Source organism: Pongo pygmaeus, chromosome 9, assembly GCF_028885625.2.
Source record: "Pongo pygmaeus isolate AG05252 chromosome 9, NHGRI_mPonPyg2-v2.0_pri, whole genome shotgun sequence".
Classification (NCBI taxonomy): domain Eukaryota; kingdom Metazoa; phylum Chordata; class Mammalia; order Primates; family Hominidae; genus Pongo; species Pongo pygmaeus.
This window is the reverse complement of record NC_072382.2, coordinates 87,364,170-87,385,111: the sequence shown is the minus strand read 5'-3', so window position 1 is coordinate 87,385,111 and position 20,942 is coordinate 87,364,170. Positions and strand designations below refer to the sequence as shown.

The window sequence follows — 20,942 nt, the reverse complement described above, 5'->3', positions numbered from 1 at the left end:
CAGACCTAGGAACTTACTAAAAATGCAAATTGTCTGGCCCCACACCAAACCTACTGCACCAGAAATTCTAGGATGTTGCACAGCAATCTGATTTAACAAGCCCTCCAGATGATCCCAATGCATGCTAACATTTGAAAAACACTGCTGAAGAAAATATAAGAGGCTGTGTGTGTACTTGGGGCTAAGAATACTGGGGCAAATGGGGCACAAATCTTCCCCTTCTTTTCCCAGGACAGTTTTACATAAGGGACTAGACCTAGTGGTGTTCCAGCATGCCTTCACCTCCCCTATAACTCTCTTCTATGTAGCCTGAAAATCATCAGAAATTCACTTAAGCAAAGATTGTTTAGCTGATTTTTTCATTCATTTGACATTTCTTTGAATGTCTATTATGAGTCATATAGTGTGTTAAGCAATGAGCATTCAAAAAATAAGGAAAGGGCCAGGCGCGGTGGCTCATGCATGTAATCCAAGCACTTTGGGAGGCCGAGGCGGGTGGATCACCTGAGATCAGGAGTTCGAGACCAGCCTGATCAATATGGTGAAACCCCGACTCTATTAAAAATACAAAAATTAGCTGGGCGTGGTGGTGTGCACCTGTAGTCCCAGCTACTTGGGAGGCTGAAACAGGAGAACTGCTTGAACCCGGGAGGCAGAGTTTTCAGTGAATAGAGATGGTACCACTACACTCCAGCCTGGGCGACAGAGTGATACTCTGTCTCAAAAAAAAAAAAAAAAAAAAAAAAGGAGGGGGAGGGAAGAAAGGCTCCTGTTTGAAGAGCTCTTAGTCTGGCACTGATTTTAAAGCATAGGAAACCACAAGATGTGTGCATTTCAGTGAGATGCTAAAATGAGCAGGTTATTAAAGGAGGTAGAAGAGAGGCAGTAACTCAGAAAGGCAGAGCCCTTTACAGAGGACATTTGTTTTACAAATATTAACTGAGCCCAACATCATGCATGCAGAAAGCAGCCTGACTACCTGGAAAGCCTCTACTACCAGGAAGGCAGCCTAGCAGGATCTAGTTCTAAACCTGGCAAGGCCACCAGAAAGAGGCATCAGGCAGTGAGGGGCCCTATCAAATCTCAGTCTGTTCACAGCTGGCTTCTTGGACGTACTGGCCTTGATTATGGCCCAGAAGACTAGAAAGCACAGCCACAGACGAGAAGAGTCCTGGCAGAAAGCTGAGTCAGGCCCCAGTCTGGGACAGGAACTGCTAAATCCTAGACACAGAAGCAATTCAATAGGCGGCAGAGCTAGTGACAATTCTCTACCACTCCCACCCGTAACCTTGGACATGGGTTTGGAAGACACCAGTTAGTAACAGTGAGAAAATTTCAAGTTGACTGTGGAAAGTTGGGCTGGGCTGGGCTGAAATCAACTTTATATAATTAGATCTACTTTGGGCTGTTTTGTGTTGTGCCCAGCCAATATAAAATTGCAGTTTAGCAAAACGTTTGAGAGTTTATTATTAAAATATTCCCTAAATGATTATGGTACATTCACTCTTTTCACATGTGGGAACCACTGCATGATACAGGTCTATATAGGGCCATCACTAATACAATGCTTTGCACACCTGGCCAATTAAATGCATGAATAAATGATTCTCTCCTGTCTACTAGGAGCTAACATTTTAGAGCAAAGGCAAAAAAGTATTTTGAAGGGCCCTTCACAGAGAGTTTTGACTTCCCAAGGGTCACAAACTCTGTATTTCAGTCAGATTTACTCAGGGATTAAGGGGAATAATGCAGAACTCTTACATAAGCTATTCATTTTATTATTTTTCATTAGAGTCAGGGTCTTGCTCTGTCACCAGGGCTGGAGTGCAGTGGCAGGATCATGGCTCAAGGCTCAAGCGATCCTCCTGCCTCAGGCTTCCAAGTAGCTAAGACTACAGGCATGTGCCACCACACATGGCTAGTTGTTTTTTGTAGAGATGGAATCTCGCTACGTTGCCAGGGCTGGTCTCAAACTCTTGGGCTTAAGTGATCTTCCTGCGTCAGCCTTCTAAAGTGCTGGGATTACAGGCCTGAGCCACCATCCCCTGCAGGTTGCTATTCAGAACTGGGATTATTAAGACTTAATTTGCAACCAGATTCAGTAAGATAAGCCAAGCCTTTCTTATATGAAATATTAACAGTTTAAAAAGTGATTTTGCATGGCTGAGCGCGGTGGCTCACGCCTGTAATCCCAGCACTTTGGGAGGTCAAGGTCGAGAGTTCGAGACCAGCCTGACCCATACGTAGAAACCTCATCTCTATTAAAAATACAAAATTGGCCAGGCACGGAGACGCATGCCTGTAATCCCAGCTACTCAGGACGCTGAGGCAGGAGCATTGCTTGAACCCAGGAGGCACAGGTTGCCATGAGCTGAGATTGCGCCATTGCACTCCAGCCTGGGCAACAAGAGCAAAACTCTGTCTCAAAAACAATAAATAAATAAAACACAGTGATTTTGCAATGAAGAAAAATAATGGCCCATATAGCACAGGGTGTCAGTTCAGTGCCATACACTTCTTATGATCAATGATTTTCTGGCAACCCAAAATTGAATGGTTTCGGAATTAAACACACACACTTCCCTCACTCATTATGCAGAAATGTAAGAGAAATCACCCAACAGTTTTTTATTCCACATCAGCCTGGGGTACCCAAAGCAAGAAAGGCAAAATGAATCTGCTTTCATTCACATGAAGTCTTGCTCTGCATCAGAAAATAACCATGAAATACCAAGAATCTTTGTAGAAATCCACCAGCTCAATTCCAAAGTGATAGTCATTTTCTATAAATCACAACAGGGGAAACCCAGAGGTGACCACTGAAAGCAGGGGAAGTTACAGACTTTACGGTGTTGGCACTGTGGTCTCTGGTTAAAGAGAGGCCATTTAGCACTTTTTACTTACGGTTGTATTTCTCACAATGGGGGCCCCACTTCCAATACCCTTGGTAAAAGCCATCTAGACTCATTTTCCCTAGGTTACTGGTGTTTCAGACTGCAGGCTGAGATCCATGGGCAGGTTGTGAAATCAATTTAGTGAGTTACAACCAGCATTACAAAAAGAAAAAAAAAAGAAATAGAAAATTTCAGAATGCATCATACTTGGTAAGTATATTGTTTGATGGGACTTTCTATATGTGTGTATGATTGGGTTATTATGTATAGTCTATTTCTTTCTTTTTTTGAGACGGAGTCTCGCTCTTTCACCCAGGCCGGAGTGCAGTGGCGCTATCTTGGCTCACTGCAAGCTCCGCCTCCCGGGTTCACACCATTCTCCTGCCTCAGCCTCCCGAGTAGCTGGGACTACAGGTGCCTACCACTGCGCCCGGCTAATTTTTTGTATTTTTAGTAGAGACGGGGTTTCACCGTGTTAGCCAGGATAGTCTCGATCTCCTGACCTGGTGATCCGCCCACCTCGGCCTCCCAAAGTGCTGGGATTACAGGCGTGAGCCACCGCACCCGGCCTGTATAGTCTATTTCTTACTGTGGGTTGCATTAAAAAAAAATTTAAAACCTACTGTCCTAGATGATACCTTGTTCAAGCCTGAAGATGCAATTAAGCAGAATGACTGTCCCCTTTGCCTTAAAGGAGCATTTCAATTCTTTAAACACTTCTGGAAAAAGTGACCATCATTTCTTTAGACTTTTGCCTTTCTCAGGCATTTGCTTAAAGATAATTTTAAAGTCACTGAGTTTCTACCAGCCTTTTCCCAGTATTTTGTAGTAGATGATATACTCAAAGCCACATCTTATTCCTTTCTCACCCCATTTTTTTTTCCTTCTAAACACCCCAAGACTTCATCCTATTTGTCATCTCAGCCAGGTACAGTGGCTCACGCCTGTAATCCCAGCACTTTGGGAGGCTGAGGTGGGCGGATCACTTGAGGCCAGGAGTTCCAGACCAGCCTGGCCAACATGGCGAAACCCCGTCTCTACTAATGATACCAAAAAAAAAAAAAAAAAAAAAAATTAGCTGGCTGTGGTGGCACACATTTGTAATCCCAGCTACTCAGGAGGCTGAGACAGGAGAATTGCTTGAATCTGAGAGGTGGAGGCTGCAGTGAGCCGAGATTGCACCACTGCATTCCAGCCTGGGCGACAGAGCGAGATTCTGTCTCAAATAAAAGTTGAGTTACTTTTGTGCAGGATTTCCACTCCCCTGGTAAGAACAAAATACTTGTGTGTATGAGACACAAATATCAATTTTGTAATTTCTAATTTCACGTAAGAGGTAAAGGCTCTTATTTTTGTATTTAAAATGATCATTACACCAGGCCTGGTGGCTCACACCTGTAATCCCAGCACTTTGGGAGGCTGAGGCGGGGTGGATCACTTGAGATCAGGAGTTCGAGACCAGCCAGGCCAACATGGTGAAACCCTGTCTCTACTAAAAATACAAAAATTAGCTGGGCTTGGTGGCGCAAGCCTGTAATCCCAGCTACTCAGGAGGCTGAGGCAGAAGAATCTCTTGAAACTGGGAGGCGGAAGTTGCAGTGAGCTGAAATCACACCACTGCACTCCAGCCTGGGCAACAAGAGCGAAACTCTGTCTCAAAAAAAAAAAAATGATCATTACACAATATGAAAATGAATAATAAAATTCATGCTAACAATTTAACTTTACTTAGAATGGCATTAAATAGCAAAATTTAAAACCATGACCAGTTGAGAAAGTGTTAAAGAGTGGAAAAAGCTTTATAGTTAGTACCTTTAACCTAATTTTTCCTTTTAATTTTTTTTTCTTTTTTTGAGACAGGGTCTTGCTCTGTAACCCTGGCTGGATTGCAGTGGTGTGATCACAGCTCACTGCAGCCTCAGCCTCCTGGGCTCAAGTGATACTCCCACCTTAGCCTTCCTAGTAGCTGGGACTACAGGTGCACACTACCCCACCCAGCTAATTTTCAAATATTTTGTAGAGACAGGGTCTTGCTATGTTGCCTAGGGTGGTCTCAAACTCCTGGGCTCAAGCAGTCCTCCTGCCTTGGCCTTCCAAAGTGCTGCGATTACAGGCATGAACCACCATGCCCAGCCTTTTCTGTTGTTTTTTTGTTTTTGAGACGGAGTCTCACTGTTGCCCAGGCTGGAGTGCAGTGGCACAATCTCAGCTCACCGCAACCTCTGCCTCACGGGCTCAAGTGATTCTCATGCTTCAGCCTCCCGAGTAGCTGGGATTACAGGCACATGCCATCACGCCTAGCTAATTTTTGTATTTTTGGTAGAGACAAGGTTTCACCATGTTGGCCAGGCTGGTCTCAAACTCCTGACCTCAGATGATCCGCCCACCTCGGCCTCCCAAAGTGCTGGGATTACAGGCATGAACCACCGTGCCCAGACTTTTTTTTGTTTTTTCGTTTTTGAGACGGAGTCTCACTCTGTTGCCCAGACTAGAGTGCGGTGGCGCAATCTCAGCTCACCGCAACCTCTGCCTCACGGGCTCAAGTGATTCTCATGCTTCATCCTCCCAAGTAGCTGGGATTACAGGCATATGCCATCATGCTTAGCTAATTTTTGTATTTTTGGTAGAGATGAGGTTTCACCATGTTGGCCAGGCTGGTCTCAAACTCCTGACCTCAGATGATCCGCCCACCTCAGCCTCCCAAAGTGCTGGGATTACAGGCACGAACCACCGCACCTGGCCCAAGGAGCTTGCCTTTTCATTTTGCACTGGGCCCTGGATATTACATAGCTGACCTTGTCTTCAGGACTAGGAACAGGACTGATAGCATCCTGTGTTCCTTTTGAATTAATCTACAGTTCTTTGACAAGCTGGACATAGGCTTCATGAAGTACAGGGGGCTCCAGGAATACTTGGTTCTGAAATCCAAGAATCCTCACTGTATCCTTTACCCAAGCTCTGGCATATGTCATCATGACTTTGGTTCCCTTGGGGCAAAGAGCACACTTTTGGCCTGAATGGACATTGAGTGTGGGGGTGCTTAACACCTCTGAACAGGTCTTGACCACTTTTGAGTTGGAGGGCAAGTCAGCTAGGTGTGCACTTCCAAAAGAGCCCTCACTGTCCAAGGTGCAGTTGTAATCCAGGAAGGAAATGAGCTCCATGATGTGCCACTGTGGAGAACTCACGGGTTATCACAACACTGAAACTCTTGATGAATGATTACTGGAGGAGGGAGTTTACATCGTGTCAGGCCCTACACTATGGAGTGTAGGGATGCCACCCTTGGTTCCCATTGTCCAAAAACAAAACCCAGGAACTTCCACATCTTACTGTCCTTCACATTGGTGTGGAAGGCTTTGAAGAATCTGCTGTTCTGATGAGCGCCTTGTCTCACCACAAAAGGCTACAACAGGGATATGGCATCAATTGGATCCTCATCCAGCTTGAAATAAACTGTGGAAGCTGCTTTTCCTCAGGACCTGATAGAGGGTGAAGTTCTGGGCTTTGTAGAGACTGAAGCAGACTGGCACATCAGTGGTCACGACTGCAGTCAAAGTGGGAGACACGACGGTAAGGAAGTTGCCAGAACCACCTGCTATTTCTCCTAGCTCTATCATACATGCCCACATGGCACTCACGTATCCTGGTAGCAAGTAAGATAATTACCTCTTCAAATATTTCCTTCACTTCATTCTCTTTTTTTTTTTCTGGATCTCCAATTAAATATATTGTTAGATCTTTTCATTTTATCCTCTGTATTTCTTAACCTCTCATATTCTCCATTTTCTTGATTCTCTGTGCCACATTCTAGGTAATTTCTAAAGATCACCTCCAATTCACTAATCTCTATTCAGCTGTGACTAATCTGTCTAACCCATCCGTTGAATTTTTTACTTCAACAAATGTATTTTTCATTTGTAAAAGTTCTATTTGTTTCCCTCTCATATTCACCTCGTCAGTCATCATAGCCTCTTACTGTTAGCTTATTTTTATGACTGTTTAATTCTGTTTCATTTATTCAACCAATAGTTACTGGACCCCATTACATGAAAGGCACTGCTCTAGGTGCTGGGGTTATAGCAGTGAAATAAAAACCCTGCTCTCATATAGACTACATCACAGTAGCAGAAGAAATACAATAAACCAAATAAGCAAATTACACAGTATAGTAGGTGGTAATTGAAATGGAGAGTAACAAAACAAGGAAAGAGAAAGTACAGAGAGGAAGGAGAGTTGCAATTTTAAAATAAGGTGGCTGTTTTATATTATCTGAAAATTGCAATATCTAAAGTCTTTGGTGGTCTAAGTTTATTTTTATTTTTTTAGTTTTTATTGTTTTAACTCTCAGCCACAGAGCTTGCTTCATTGTCTATCTGGTGATCTTCGATTGTAAACTATTCGGTTGACTTAAATCTTCAACAACTTTAGGGGCCTCCTTAAGACTTATTTTGTTTGTTTTGCTTTGTTTAATAACTAGTATCCACTGAAGGGGTTATCAAACTATGGCTTGTGGACAGAATCTAGCCAACTGCCTGTTGTTTGTTGTTCTTTTTTTTCCTCCTGCCTCAGCCTCCCAAGTAGCCGAGAATACAGGCATGCACCATCATGCCTGGCTAATTTTTTTTGTATTTGTAGTAGAGGTGGGGTTTCACTATGTTGCCCCAGCTGGTCTCGAACTCCTGGGGTCAAGCAATCTGTCCACCTTAGCCTCTCAGAGTGCTGGGATTACAAGCATGAGCGACCATGCTCCACCACTGCCTGTTTTGGTAAGTAAGGTTTTATTGGTACACAGCCATACCCAGTTGTCTATGGCTGCTTTTGCCCTACAGCAGCAGAGTTGAATAGTTATGACGAGACTGTATGGCAAGGCCTAAAATATGTACTATCTAGCTCTTTACAGAAAAAGCACCCTGATCGGCAGAGATAATATACAGGAAACTAGTAACAACAAAACTGAAATGGGTACTACCATATGCTGTTGGGGCAAGTGTAATTTGGTACAAACTTAGTAAGAAAGAAATATCCTATCTAATTATAAAATGAGCCTGAGAGTTACACAAAGACTTGTGTACTGCCCTGTTATTCAAAATACTATCTATAATAGCAAAAACCTGGAAGAAATGAACATGTCCAACAACAAGGCATTAAATAGATAATGGTACATTCGTGGAAATGCATTAAAAGATATGCAAACAGAATAATCTGTTAAGAATTACTGGGAATCTGAAAATGCAGCATATAAACAATATATTCAGACAATCACAATTCTTTAAACTTACACACACAAAATACATCCCATCACTAAAAGCAATTATTTCTGTGTAGTAAAATTAAAGATAGCTTTTACTTTTTTCTTTATACTTCTAAATAAACTGCATATATAATTTAGAAATTACTTTTTAAAGGGTGAGCATGGTATTGATATTTTGTTTAAAGTCTTTCTTGGAAATACAGAATAAATTTTTACAGTTAAAATGAAGTCTGGGATGTGCTTCAAAACAATCTGGCATAGATGTATAGATAAATCAAGATTGGCTATGTATTGAGAATTGTTGAAGCTTGACTTGGTACATCGTATTCACTACTTTCTTCACTCTTCTATATGTTTGAAACTTTCAAGTATAGAGTTAAGAAAAACAACCCTGTCTTGTCTTTTCAGAAACATAATAGCCAACATATCAAAGCTGGTTTTATCCTTCCTAAGACACTGTGTAAGAAATATACTGGACAATTATTGGGTCAAAAAAGAAACTAAAAAAGAAATTGAAAGATGTCTTGAAAGCCTGGCACAGTGATGCATGCCTACAGTTGTAGCTACTTGGGAAGCTGGGGCAGGAATGGATCACTTGGGCCCAGGAGTTCGAGGCTGCAGTGAGAGCTGTAACTGCACCTGCGAACAGCCACTGAACTCTAAGCCTGAACAACATAGCGAGACCCCGACTCTAAAAACATATATAAAGATACCTTGAGACAAATGAAATGGAAACACATGTCAAAACTTATGGGATGCAGCAAAAACAGTTTTAAGAGGGAAGTTTATAGCATTAAATGCCTGTATTATTAAAAAAGATCACAAACCAACAACCTAAACCTCAACACCTCAAGGAACTAGAAAAAGAACAAATTAACCTCAAGTTAGTGGAAGGAAATAACAAAGATCAGAGCAGAAATAAATGAAATAGAAAACAAAAAAATGAAAAAACAAAAAGTTAAACAAAATTGACAAACGCTTAGCAACACTTAATAAGAAAAAAAGGACTCAAATCAGAAATGAAAGAGGAAATATTACAACTGTTAACACACCAAGTCTCCTATCAAAGAAAAGCCCTGTCTTGGGCTTTTCTGTTTCTACTAAACATTCAAAGAATTAATACCAATCCTCACATACTTCCCAAAAATGAAGAGCAGGGAATACTTCCAAACTCATCTTACAAGGACAGTATTAGCCTGATACCAAAGCCAGACCAAGGACACTAGCAGAAACAATATCCCTGATGAACGTAAATACAAAAATACTCAACAAAATACTAGCAAACCATCATCTTCAGCAATACATTAAAAGAATCATCCACCATGACCACGTGGGATTTATCCCTGGGATGCAAGGATGTTTGAACATATGCACATTAATAAATGTGATTCACCATATTAACAGAATGAAGGACAAAAACTGTACATTATCACAATAGATGCAGAAAAAGCATTTGACAAAATTCAACACCCTTTCATGATAACTCCCAATAAAATAGGTATAGAATGAATGTTCCTCAACACAATAAAGGCCATGTGTGACAAGCCAATAACTAACATCATACTCATTGGTGAAAAGTTGGAGGCTTTTCCTTTAAGATGAGGAACAAAGTGATGGATATATTAGCCCAATTTGCTCATTCTACATTCTATACGTGTATGATGCATCACATTGTACCCTATAAATATATACAATGGTCAATTAAAGACATATATATAATTTCTTCTTGGTTTCTATTTCCTGATACAACTTCTAAGACCTTTGAGAATATAATTTCTTCTTGATTTCCATTTCCTGATACAACTTCTAAGAACCTTGAGATCACTTGAGTGAAAATGTGTTTTTGTAGGCTAATGAGATAACTGGTGACTGAGGGCCTCTGGATAACATCCATTAGGAAAAGAGATGTTACTTCCTCAGTATTTCAGGGAAAGGAGAGGGCAAAAATAGAGTATAAACCTGTGGCTGATAACTGGCCTGTGAGTTCTGACTCCTGGACCTTTCATTATCTGCACTAACTTTAACAGTCGATACTCTAGCCTGGCCAACATGGTGAAACCCCGTCTCTACTAAAAATACAAAAATTAGCTGGGCATGGTGGCACACACCTGTAATCCAAGCTACTTGGGAGGCCGAGGTTCGAGAATCACTTGAGCCTGGGAGACAGAGGTTGCAGTGAGACGTCTGAGACAGCACCACTGCACTCCAGACTGGGCAATAGAGTGAGACTGTCTCCAAAAAAATTAAAAAACAAACCTCAAGAATGGAGTAGTGAATAATACATTTCTAAGGACCAAAAGGAAAAATGATATTCTCACCCAGTTAATCATGCAACAGGAAGGATTTAATCATGCAGTATTTTGCAACAAGAACCTAGGCAATCTCATTTTGCTAAAAGGATATGACAGTATTCCTTGTCTTTTGTGATGTTGTACGTAAGAATTTACTTGCTATAAAGGTTTACTTCTTGAAGTTCCTATTAAAATTTCTAAAAAACAATTGAAGGGTTCATTGGACCAAGATAATAAAAGGCAGTAAGTTTTCCTGTTTATTCAGACTTAAGCATTATACTATTATCAGAGAAGTAAACTGTGCTTCAGAGATAGCTCAGAAAGGGGCAGTATCAAAAACTGTACAAGATATCAAAACTAAACTTTAAAAATATACATATTTATGCAAACGAGGTTCATGAATCTTTTTAAAAACCTGACAAAATTCAGTCTTTTGTATTTTTCTCTGGCTCACCTCATTTCACCTCCAACCTTAGCTTTATGATCATTCAGGCTTTCTTCACTCCTCTGCTTCAGGTTAACCCCTCCACATGTGATCTTGGTCTTCACTCTTTAGGGAATTTTTGCCCACAAATAAATGCAGTGTGCCTTATGCTGGAGACAAAATAACCAACTATTCCCAACCTTATGATCTCAATCTACTTAATCTCTCTTAGCCAGTAACATCCTTCTGGAAAAGGGGCAACAACTCACTACATGGACATACTTGCCATCTCTTTCATGATCCAACCCACTGCATTTAAGCTTCTATATCCTCTCCTCCTTTGCTCTAATGATATCTCCTCTAAGGTTACCAATGGCCTAGTTGCAAATCTAATGGCAGTAATATTTTTTAAACTATAAAGAGAGGTTACAGTTAAACATTATCATAGGTTCTAACTGTAGAATTTTAAATATTACTTATGAAACTATTACATAAGAAATCATTAAAAAATATAAAACCATAGGAACTATAATCTCCAATAATTATAAACACTTAGAATATATTTAGGGCTTATTATATGTCAAATACTGTTCTAACTGTCTCACACATAACGAATCATTTGATCCTCACAATAACCCTGAGGCAAGTATTATTATCCCTGTTTTATACACAAGGAACCAAGCATTGAGAAGTTGTTTATCCAAGGTCACGTAGTAGGAGAGCCAAGATTTGAATTCACTTTAGTTCTAGAGCCTATACTTAATCTCTGTATTACAAAACTTTCTCTGGTTAAGAGAACTACAAAAAACAACCACTATAAAAAGATAAAGCATAATTTTATTACTTTTAACTTTTTTTCACCACAATGAAAGTAACTAAACACACAGCTTTACAAAAATAAATTTTTATTAAAAGCAGTAGAGTCTGAGCAGGAAGACAGTACAAAGAATGTAAACAATGTAAACATCACTACATTCAGCTCAGCCTGATTGAATGCTGAAAGACAACTCTAAATGCTCTACGTGCCCTTACTAGCAAGATACATTAATTCTATTTTACACAGACAACAAAGACACTCTAATTTTGATTAGGCAAAAGTATTTTATCGAAGTCGATCCCAGCGCCAAATACTGGCATCATCACAAACAGCTATAAGAATGCTGCTATCCCTGCTAAAACTGGTTTGTCGAATAGCAGCACCACATTTATGATGAGTCAGTGTTGTACATCTAGGGAAAAAACATGACAACAGGTTAAAGACCACACATAATGTTGTCAGTATCTACCCTAAAACAGTGGATTATAAAATAAGCAGATGTTCCAAGACATACGAAAAGCATTTAAAACCAGAATATACTTCATTAAGAGCTCAGTCTCAAATCTTATAAAATTTGGATATATTTTAAGTTCAACAAGCACTACATAATTTGTATAAAAACGAGAAATGACTTGTCACCAAGGTACTTAGGAAAAACAAAAATTATTGGAATAAAAAAGAATAACTTTAACTCTGAAAACAGTAAATGTTAAAAATGACTTAAGGATGGCACTGCAAATATAAATGATCTTCTCTACATTGGCATACAAGTGTGGAGAAAAAGCCTAAAATTTTGAACAGAAATTTGTAAATACTTACTTGGCTTTATGAGGATCTTCTACTTCTAAATCCCAAACATAAAGTTTGCCAACTTGATTGCCCAATGCAAGCATCTGTATAAACATATTTTTAAAAACATCAAATTAATAAAATTACCAGGTTCTAAAGCATTGGAGGAATCCTCAGACAGCTTTCTTGTTTCAGAAAAAGCTCAGTTCCAGCCTCTGTGCTCTTGACTATTTCTTTGGGTCTTATACTCCTGATTTGTAAATATGAATAAGAGCAATTAATACATCACAAGTGTCTTGAGCAAGTAAGAAGGCATTTTGCAAATTTATGAAGGGCCTTACAAATTTACATTGTTAGCATGGTACTTACTTTTTCTTCTGCCTTCAAGAAATACAGCAAAAGCTGTGGAAAGCCTTCCAAAGTTTTCTTACAGAAATAAATACCCAAGTAATTTGTTACCACAAAATCCTAACAATAGATTTCTTTAAATTTTTAGGTAACTAGTATTTTATCTGTCTTCTATCCTGATTTTTCTCTAGGAAACAGTTACATAGGTAGACTGACAACCTAATTACTAAAACATTAAGTCTTAGTAATGTTATGATAATGTTTATGTTATGGAACATAAACACCTAATTTCCACCACTGATACCTAACTGCCAACTTAATTTAAAGTAAGCACTGCAGATCATATGCAGAGCCACAAAAGTAGAATGAATAACACCAAAGTATTTGATGAATGACATCAAAGGGCAAAGTAATCAATACAAAACATTAGGGTTGATTTGTAAGGAAAAAGAACATGGACACAACAGAAAAAGCTAGAATTACAATGGTCTTTCATAAGTCAGATCATTTCAAAATGTAAAAGTATGTTGATACCTTTTGCCAGAAATCCATAGAAAACCTCATGTACCAAATGTCACACTGGCTGTAATCAAATCGCCCAAGAATAGTCACATTAGATTCACTGGGTTTAATTTTATCTATATCATCTTCCATCTTGCCAGGTTTCCAGCACACAATGGCATTTTCACAAGACTAAAAGAGAGAGAGAAATGAGAAAAAGAAATGTTAATGAGGAACTGAATCTTACAAAGTAAAAACAAAGCTTTTCTATTGTTTTGGAATTCACAGCTCTTAGAACCTGGTTAATCCATCTATCAAGTACAGTGATGTACATTCATTTATATTTACAGTCAATGACCATACTTAAGGACGAGAAATCTGATTATCAACAGAATTCGATAATACAAAAGAATCACATTGTCTGAAATATTCATTTTGGAAGTCAACATTTCTCTTCCAAGTTAAACCAAGTTCAGCTCTAGATATTCTGACACCCAGAGACTTTAAGTGTTTTATAGCACAGGTCAATTACAAACACAAAGAATTAGAATACACGGCTTTTCATAATCCGGCATTAATCTGGCTCTTGCTTACTTCACTAGTTTCATCTTTCCCCATGCAGTTTCCCATTTCGCTTCTAATCACAGGTGGTTTCCTTTACCTTATTAACTATTATTCCTTCATCCAGTATCTGTGCCACACAGTAGGTGCTCAACAGGTATCTTAGGAAAGTTGATGAACTCACATAACTGGACTTAGAAGTCAGTTTATAAATAGGGCAATCGAAGGCAAGTAAAGCAGTTGTTTAACATCAAGACACTGATATGGGGACAGGATTGAAATAGGCTTCAAACTTATACTTTTCCTATCCTATAAAATCAAATCTGTATACACACACCTAAGCAGTACGTGGTAAAGAATACAATGAGAAAAAATTGCAAAACTGTGGGCATTATTCATATTACTGTCTAGGTCAGTGGTTTGCCCACTAACGGACATTTGGCAATGTGTCTGTGCTCTAATGGGTTTAGCCAGAGATGCTACTAAACATCTTATAATGCACAGGAAACCCCCTACAAAAAAAAGAATTATCTGGCCTAAACTAAATAGCACCAGGATTCAGAAATCCTCATGTAAGTAAACAGTACCCCTAGAGTTTTACTGGACAGCCTACATAATATAGTGACAGGTGGCAGCCCTGTGGGGTTCACAGGCATTTAAATAATTTAATAGTATGGCCACTTGAAGATTAGGGAGGAGACAACACATTCTTTTTTCTTCTCTACCTTTTTTATTTAGACTTTTTAAAACCTAGTGCTATATGACATCTGTTATTCAAGTTTTTAACTGTAAAGGACCTTAGAAACCACCTAGTGTGATGACTCTTGGCTAAATGCAAAATTGGATCAATAGTCTGTGGAGTTTTCTCGAAAGACTCATCTCAGCCTCTACTGATTCAGAGTCTCTAAGAGAAAGGCCAAAGCAGAAGAACTGTAAAACAGCTCTTCAAGTGCTTCTTACTAACTGCACCGGTGAAGAATTTTTAAGTACTGGAGTCCCTGGATGGATAAACTAAAGCAAAGTGAGGTAAAAAGATGTTGCCAGAGCTAATGGATGGCTGCACTTCAAAATCATCTAAGAGCTTTTTAGAACTACCAATTCCCAGGGCCTTGTGCCAGATTTAGAATTTCTGAAGGTGAGGTCTAGGAAATCTATTTTTCTAACATTCTCCTAGTGATTCCGATGCAGAGCCATCTGCATATATTGAGACCAATATATTTCAGTTCAGCCTACCACCTAAAATTCAGAAATCCTTTCCAGAGATCTAAGTTCTAAGAGCAGAAATTTAAAAAAGCTAATAGCTTTTTACTTCTGCTGCTGGAACAATGTAGCAGATGTATTTTTTCCTGTAAGTCCACTTAAAAGTCTGAGTATCATACATAAAGCAAACATAAGACTTGGAAAGGTAGAGAAAAGGCAAACAAGTTAGAAACCTAGAAACCTTGGAACATAAACGATAACCGTTCAGTTTTCTGGGTTTTCTTTTGCCTTATATATTCCAGACTGGATGCGAGAGAAGGCAGCAACTCAGAAATGCTAATGAGTGAAGACAAAAACAACAACAACAACAATAAAAAGCCTGCTTTTTCTAGCCAATGAACCAAAAAAAGTAGCAGCCTAACAAGACAAAATTTTCAGACAACAATGCTCTACTCCAGCCAAACACCCTAGAAAAATCTGTGGACCCACCTCCATCTGAACCAGCAAAAGCCCAGTGAAAACCCATGCTCAGGTTGTAACTAAGCACCCCAAGTGCCTACCCCATGACTCTCCCTGTACCTCTTATAGCAATGGGGTGACCGCCTCCTCTCGGGCTAGGGTGGTATCAGAGGAGGCCTAATAGAGTTAGGACATTCATAACCACTCATTGGTAAAGCCACCACCAACTACCCACAGTGTAAATGGAGACCACTAGCGGGGGCAGTAACTAGGCATCCTGGCCCTTTCCAGCTAGGGTGGTATCAGCTGAGGCCTACGGAGAGCCTTAACTCCCACCCCAACTGAATAGTAATGAAGCACCAACAAGAGGACAACCGAGTGGGGAACCTGGACTTCCACCCCAATCTGGCACAACACAATGCGCCTCCCTTCCCCAGCTGAAAAGGTATCAGACAAAGCCTGCTGTAAGAGAAGATCTAAATAAGGTCCAGAGTCTCGTAATACCCAAAATACCCAGGTTTCAATCAAAAATCACTCTTGATACCAAGAATCATAAAAATCAACTTTTTAAAAAGATAAAAATCAGCTTTAAAAAGATAACAGATACCAACACTGAGATAACATGGATGTCAGATCTGACATAGATTTAAGGCAGGAATATAAAAATTCTTCAATGAACGCAAACATACTTAGAATGAACTGGAAGTTTTATAACTAAAATATACTATTATAACCCAAATAAAAAACTCAATTGATGGGCTCAATACCAAAAGAGAAGAGGGTCAAGAGTCAGTAAATTTAAAGACAGTACAATAGAAATTACCCAATCTGAACAAAAAAAAAAAAAGAAAAAAGACAGTCCTAGGGACCAAACAAATGATCTAACATTCATATAATCAGAGTCCCAAAATGAGGGAAGAGAGCAGGGCTGAAAAACAATTTGAGTAATGGCTGAAAACTTTCCAAACCTGGGACAAAACATCAATCTACTACAGATTCAAGAATGTCAGTGAACCCCAAACAAGACAAACCCAAAGAAATCCACATCAAGTCATATTGCACTCAAACCTCAAACTAAATATACTCATGCTCAATCTGAAAACTAAAGACAAAGAAAACAATCCTGAAAGCAGTAAGACAGAAAGAACATCTTACCTACAGGGGACAAACAATTCCAGTGACAGCAAATTTCTCATCGGAAATTATGGAGGCCAAAGAGGGAGCAAATACATTTGTCAGGTGTTGAAAGAAAATAACTGTGAATCCAGAATCCTATATTCAGTGAATATATCCCTCAGAAATAAAGAAGAAATGAGGCCATGCTCAGATAAAGAAAAACTAGGAGAATCTGTTAACAGCAGACCTGCTCTAAAAGAATGGTTAAAGAAAGTTTTCGAAACAGAAAGAAAATTAAGAAGATTTGAATTTATCAGTAAGGAAGAACAACAGAAAATGCAAAATGAGTCAATATAATACTCTCCTTTTCCTTTTGGGTTTTCTAAATTATGTTTGATGGTTGAAGAACAAAAAAAACTGATATGGTTCTCAAATATAAATATTTAAGACAATTATAAATGGAGAAGAATAAAGTGATGTAAAGGGAAGGAAGCATTCTAAATTTCACTCAAATGGCTTGTGCTCATAATTCCAGTGCTCTGGGAGGCCAACGCAGGGGAATCACCTGAGGCCAGGAGTTTAAGACCAGCCTGAGCAACACAGCAAGATCCCCACCTCTACACATTAAAGAAATTAGCTGAGCATGGTGGTGCATGCCTCTAATCCTAGCTACTCGGGAGGCTGAATCAGGAGGATTGCTTGAGACCAGGAGTTTCAGGCTTCAGAGAGCTAAGACTGTGCCACTGCACTCCAGCCTGGGTGACTGAGCAAGATTTTATTTCTGGAGAAAAAAAAATATTGTAAAATGCTGATAATATAGTAGACTAATGAGTTACTATAGAGAAATAAAAATGGAATTCTAAAAACTGTTCATGTAACCCAGAAAGTTAGGGGGGAAAAAACTCAGAGAGAAATGAAAAAGACAAAAAGAAAAATGGCAGACTTAAAATAATAACTGATATTAAGGCTTAAATATAAATGGTCTAAATACACCAATTAAAAGACATAGGCACAATAGATTTAAAAAATGACCCAACTATATCATCTACAAGAAACTTACTCAATTATAATATACATAGATTAAAAGCTTGAAAAAAAGATTATGTAATGAAAAAAGAGACAACTCCAAAGACATAGCAATACTAAATGTGAATGCACCAACAACAGAACTGCAAAACGTGACAGAACTGAAAGGAGAAAGAGAAAAATCCACATTGTAACTGAAGATTTCAACACCTGTCTCTCAATAGTTGATAAAACAGTAGACAGAGAACAAACAAGGATACAGAAGAATTCAACATCATCATCAACCAAGTAAACACTTATACAACATTCCACTCAACAGAGTACATATTCTTTTCAAGCTCCCATCAAACATATCTAAAATAGAGTCATAAAACAAATTCTCAAAAACTCAACAATCTAAGCTACCATCTTAAGAAACTGATAAAAGTTGAGCAAAATAAACCAACAGCGGCCAGGCGCGGTGGCTCACGACTATAATCCCAGCACTCTGGGAGGCTGAGGCGGGTGGATCACCAGGTCAGGAGATCGAGACCATCCTGGTTAACACGGTGAAACCCCGTCTCTACTAAAAACATTAAAAAATTAGCCGGGCGTGGTGGCGGGCTCCTGTAGTCCCAGCTACTCAGGAGGCTAAGGCAAGAGAATGGCGTCAACCCAGGAGGCGGAGCTTGCAGTGAGCCGAGATGGCGCCATTGCACTGCAGCCTGGGCAACAGAGCCAGACTCCATCTCAAAAAAAAAAAAGAAAAGAAAAAAAAATAAACCAACAGCAAACAAAAGAGAAGATATCAATAACATTTACAACAGAAAACAAACAATAAAAAGCTAGTTCTTTGAAAAGATCAATAAAATTCACAAACCTCTAGCAAGACTGACCCAAAAAAAGACCTAAACTGCCAATTTCAAAAATGAAACTGCCAATTTCTAAAATGAGACCAGCCCGGCAACACAGCAAGACTCCATCTCTACAAAAAAAATTTTTTTAATTAGCCAGGCATGGTGGCCCACGCCTATAGTCCCAGCTACTCGGGAGGCAGAGGTGAGCAGATTGCTTGGGAAGTCGAGGCTGCAGTGAGCACCACAGCCAGTTGCACCACAGCCAGAGTAAGACCCTGTCTCAAAAAAAGAGAAAGAAATGGGTTATCACTATAGACCTAGCAGATGTTGAAAGGATAATGAGGGAATATTACAAACAGCTCTGTACACATAGATTTTACCTTAGATGGAATGTACCAATTCCTCAAACAGCACAAACCACTATAGCTCACCCAGTATGACCCAAAATGAAGTAGTTAATGTGAACAGCCCTGTAACTATTAAGTTAATGGACCTCATTAAAAAGTTTCACTAGCCGGGCAGTGGCTCACGCCTGTAATCCCAACACTTTGGGAGGCCAAGGCAGGCGGATCACTTGAGGTCAGGAGTTCGAGACCAGCCTGGCCAACATGGCAAAACTCCACCTCTACTGAAGAATACAAGCTGGGCATGGGGCACGCCTGTAATCCCAGCTACTCAGGAGGCTGAGGCACGAGAATCACTTGAACCCAGGAGGTGGGGGTTGCAGTGAGCTGAGACTGCACCACTGCACTCCAGCATGCACAACAGAGCAAGACTCTGTCTCAAAAAAAAAAAAAAAAACAAGTCACACTAATTTTGCACAATCTCTTCTGGAAAACGGGAAACAGATCATTTGCCAATTCATTATAAAATCAGTATTACTAATACCAAAACCAGAAAAAACAGTACCAAAAAAAAAAGTTCAGACCAGTATCATACCTCATGAATACAGACACAAAAATCCTTAACAAAATATTAGCAAACAGAACTCACCAATACAAAAAATTACACAGGATGATCAAGTAGGAATAAGTATTCCAGGGTTCCAAGGCTGGATCAATATTCAAACAACCAATCAATATAATCCACTATATTAACAGGCAACACAAGATAAACCACATGATCATATAAACTGATGAAGAAAAAGCATTTGACAAAACACCATTCATGAAAAAGCTCTCAAAAATTTAGGAACAGGAAACAGTTCTCAACTTTCCTAACTTGAGACAGAATATCTACAAAACAAAACAAAACAAAACAAACCCTAATATACTTAATTGTGAAAGACTGAATGACAAGTCAAAAATATCTGTTCCTAACACTGCTATTCAACACAGGACTGAAAGTTCACCAGAGCAATAACGCAAAAAAAGAAAAGGCATATAGATCACAAAGGAAGAAATAAAACTGTCCTTACTTGCAGATCACATGATAGCCTACAGAGAAAATCACAAAACACACCTTGAATATGTAGTGTAGCTACGTCACAAGATTCAAGATCAATATGCAAAAATCAATTATATTTCTATATATTAGTTATGAACACATAAAAATGGAAAATAAAAATATAAAACAGTGTTATAATTGCTTAAAAAATACTTAGGTATAAATCTAACAGAGCAAAAATGGGACTTATATGCTAAAAACTATAAAATGCTGATGACAAAAGTCAAAGAAGATGTAAATAAATGAAGAGACATACCACAGTCATGGATTAGAAGACTCAGCACAATATTAATTCTCCTCGAAATTATATATACAGGTTTAATACAATTCCAGTCAAAAACTCCTTCTCCTCAAAACAACTCCCGGCAAGATTTTTATAAATGTAGAAAAGATTATTCTAAAATTTACACACAGAAAGGCAAAGGAATTAGAATAGCTCAAAACAATTATGAAAAAAAAAAAAAGTGGGAGAAATCTATCAGATTCCAAGAATAATTATAGAGCTACAATAATGAGGACTGTGTATGTAGTACTGGTGGAGGGACAGATATACAGATGAAACAGAACAGGAAAATCAAAAACAGCCCCACGTAAGTACAGCCAAACAATTTCTGATAGAGGTGCAAAAGCAATTCAATGGTGGAAGAATAGTCTTTCAACAAATGCTGATGGAACAACTGAGTATCTATAGGGGAAAAATGAACTTCAACCTAAACCTCACCTTCATAAGGAAATCAACTCAAAATGGATTACACATTTAATGTAAAACATAGCAGTATAAAACTTTTATAAGAGAACACAGGAGAAAATCTTTAAGGTCTATGGCTTGGTAAGGAGTTCTCAGGCACAACATCAAAAGCATAATCCACAAAATAATTTTAAAAAATCAATATACTGGATTTAATAAAAATTAAAAACATTTGCTCTGTGAAAGACCCTATTAAAGAGGATGAAATGACAAGCTACAGACTGAAAGAAAA

General features: G+C 38.9%; 1 protein-coding gene across 3 annotated transcripts in view; it reads right to left on the bottom strand.

The window, feature by feature from the left end:
• Positions 1-11,751: 11,751 nt before the first annotated feature.
• Positions 11,752-20,942, bottom strand: part of EED (embryonic ectoderm development) — a 35,100-nt gene continuing 25,909 nt past the window's right edge. For 2 of the 3 annotated variants that reach the window (XM_054438012.2, XM_054438011.2), the window contains 3 exons: positions 13,352-13,510; positions 12,500-12,573; positions 11,752-12,092 (listed from right to left, as the gene is read on the bottom strand). In XM_054438012.2, coding sequence (XP_054293987.1) covers positions 11,966-12,092; positions 12,500-12,573; positions 13,352-13,510 — 360 coding nt within the window. In that variant the 3' untranslated portion in view covers positions 11,752-11,965. Of the gene's footprint in view, positions 12,093-12,499; positions 12,574-13,351; positions 13,511-20,251; positions 20,360-20,942 lie in introns of those variants that run through there. The other variant, XM_054438013.2, reaches the window with a different exon arrangement.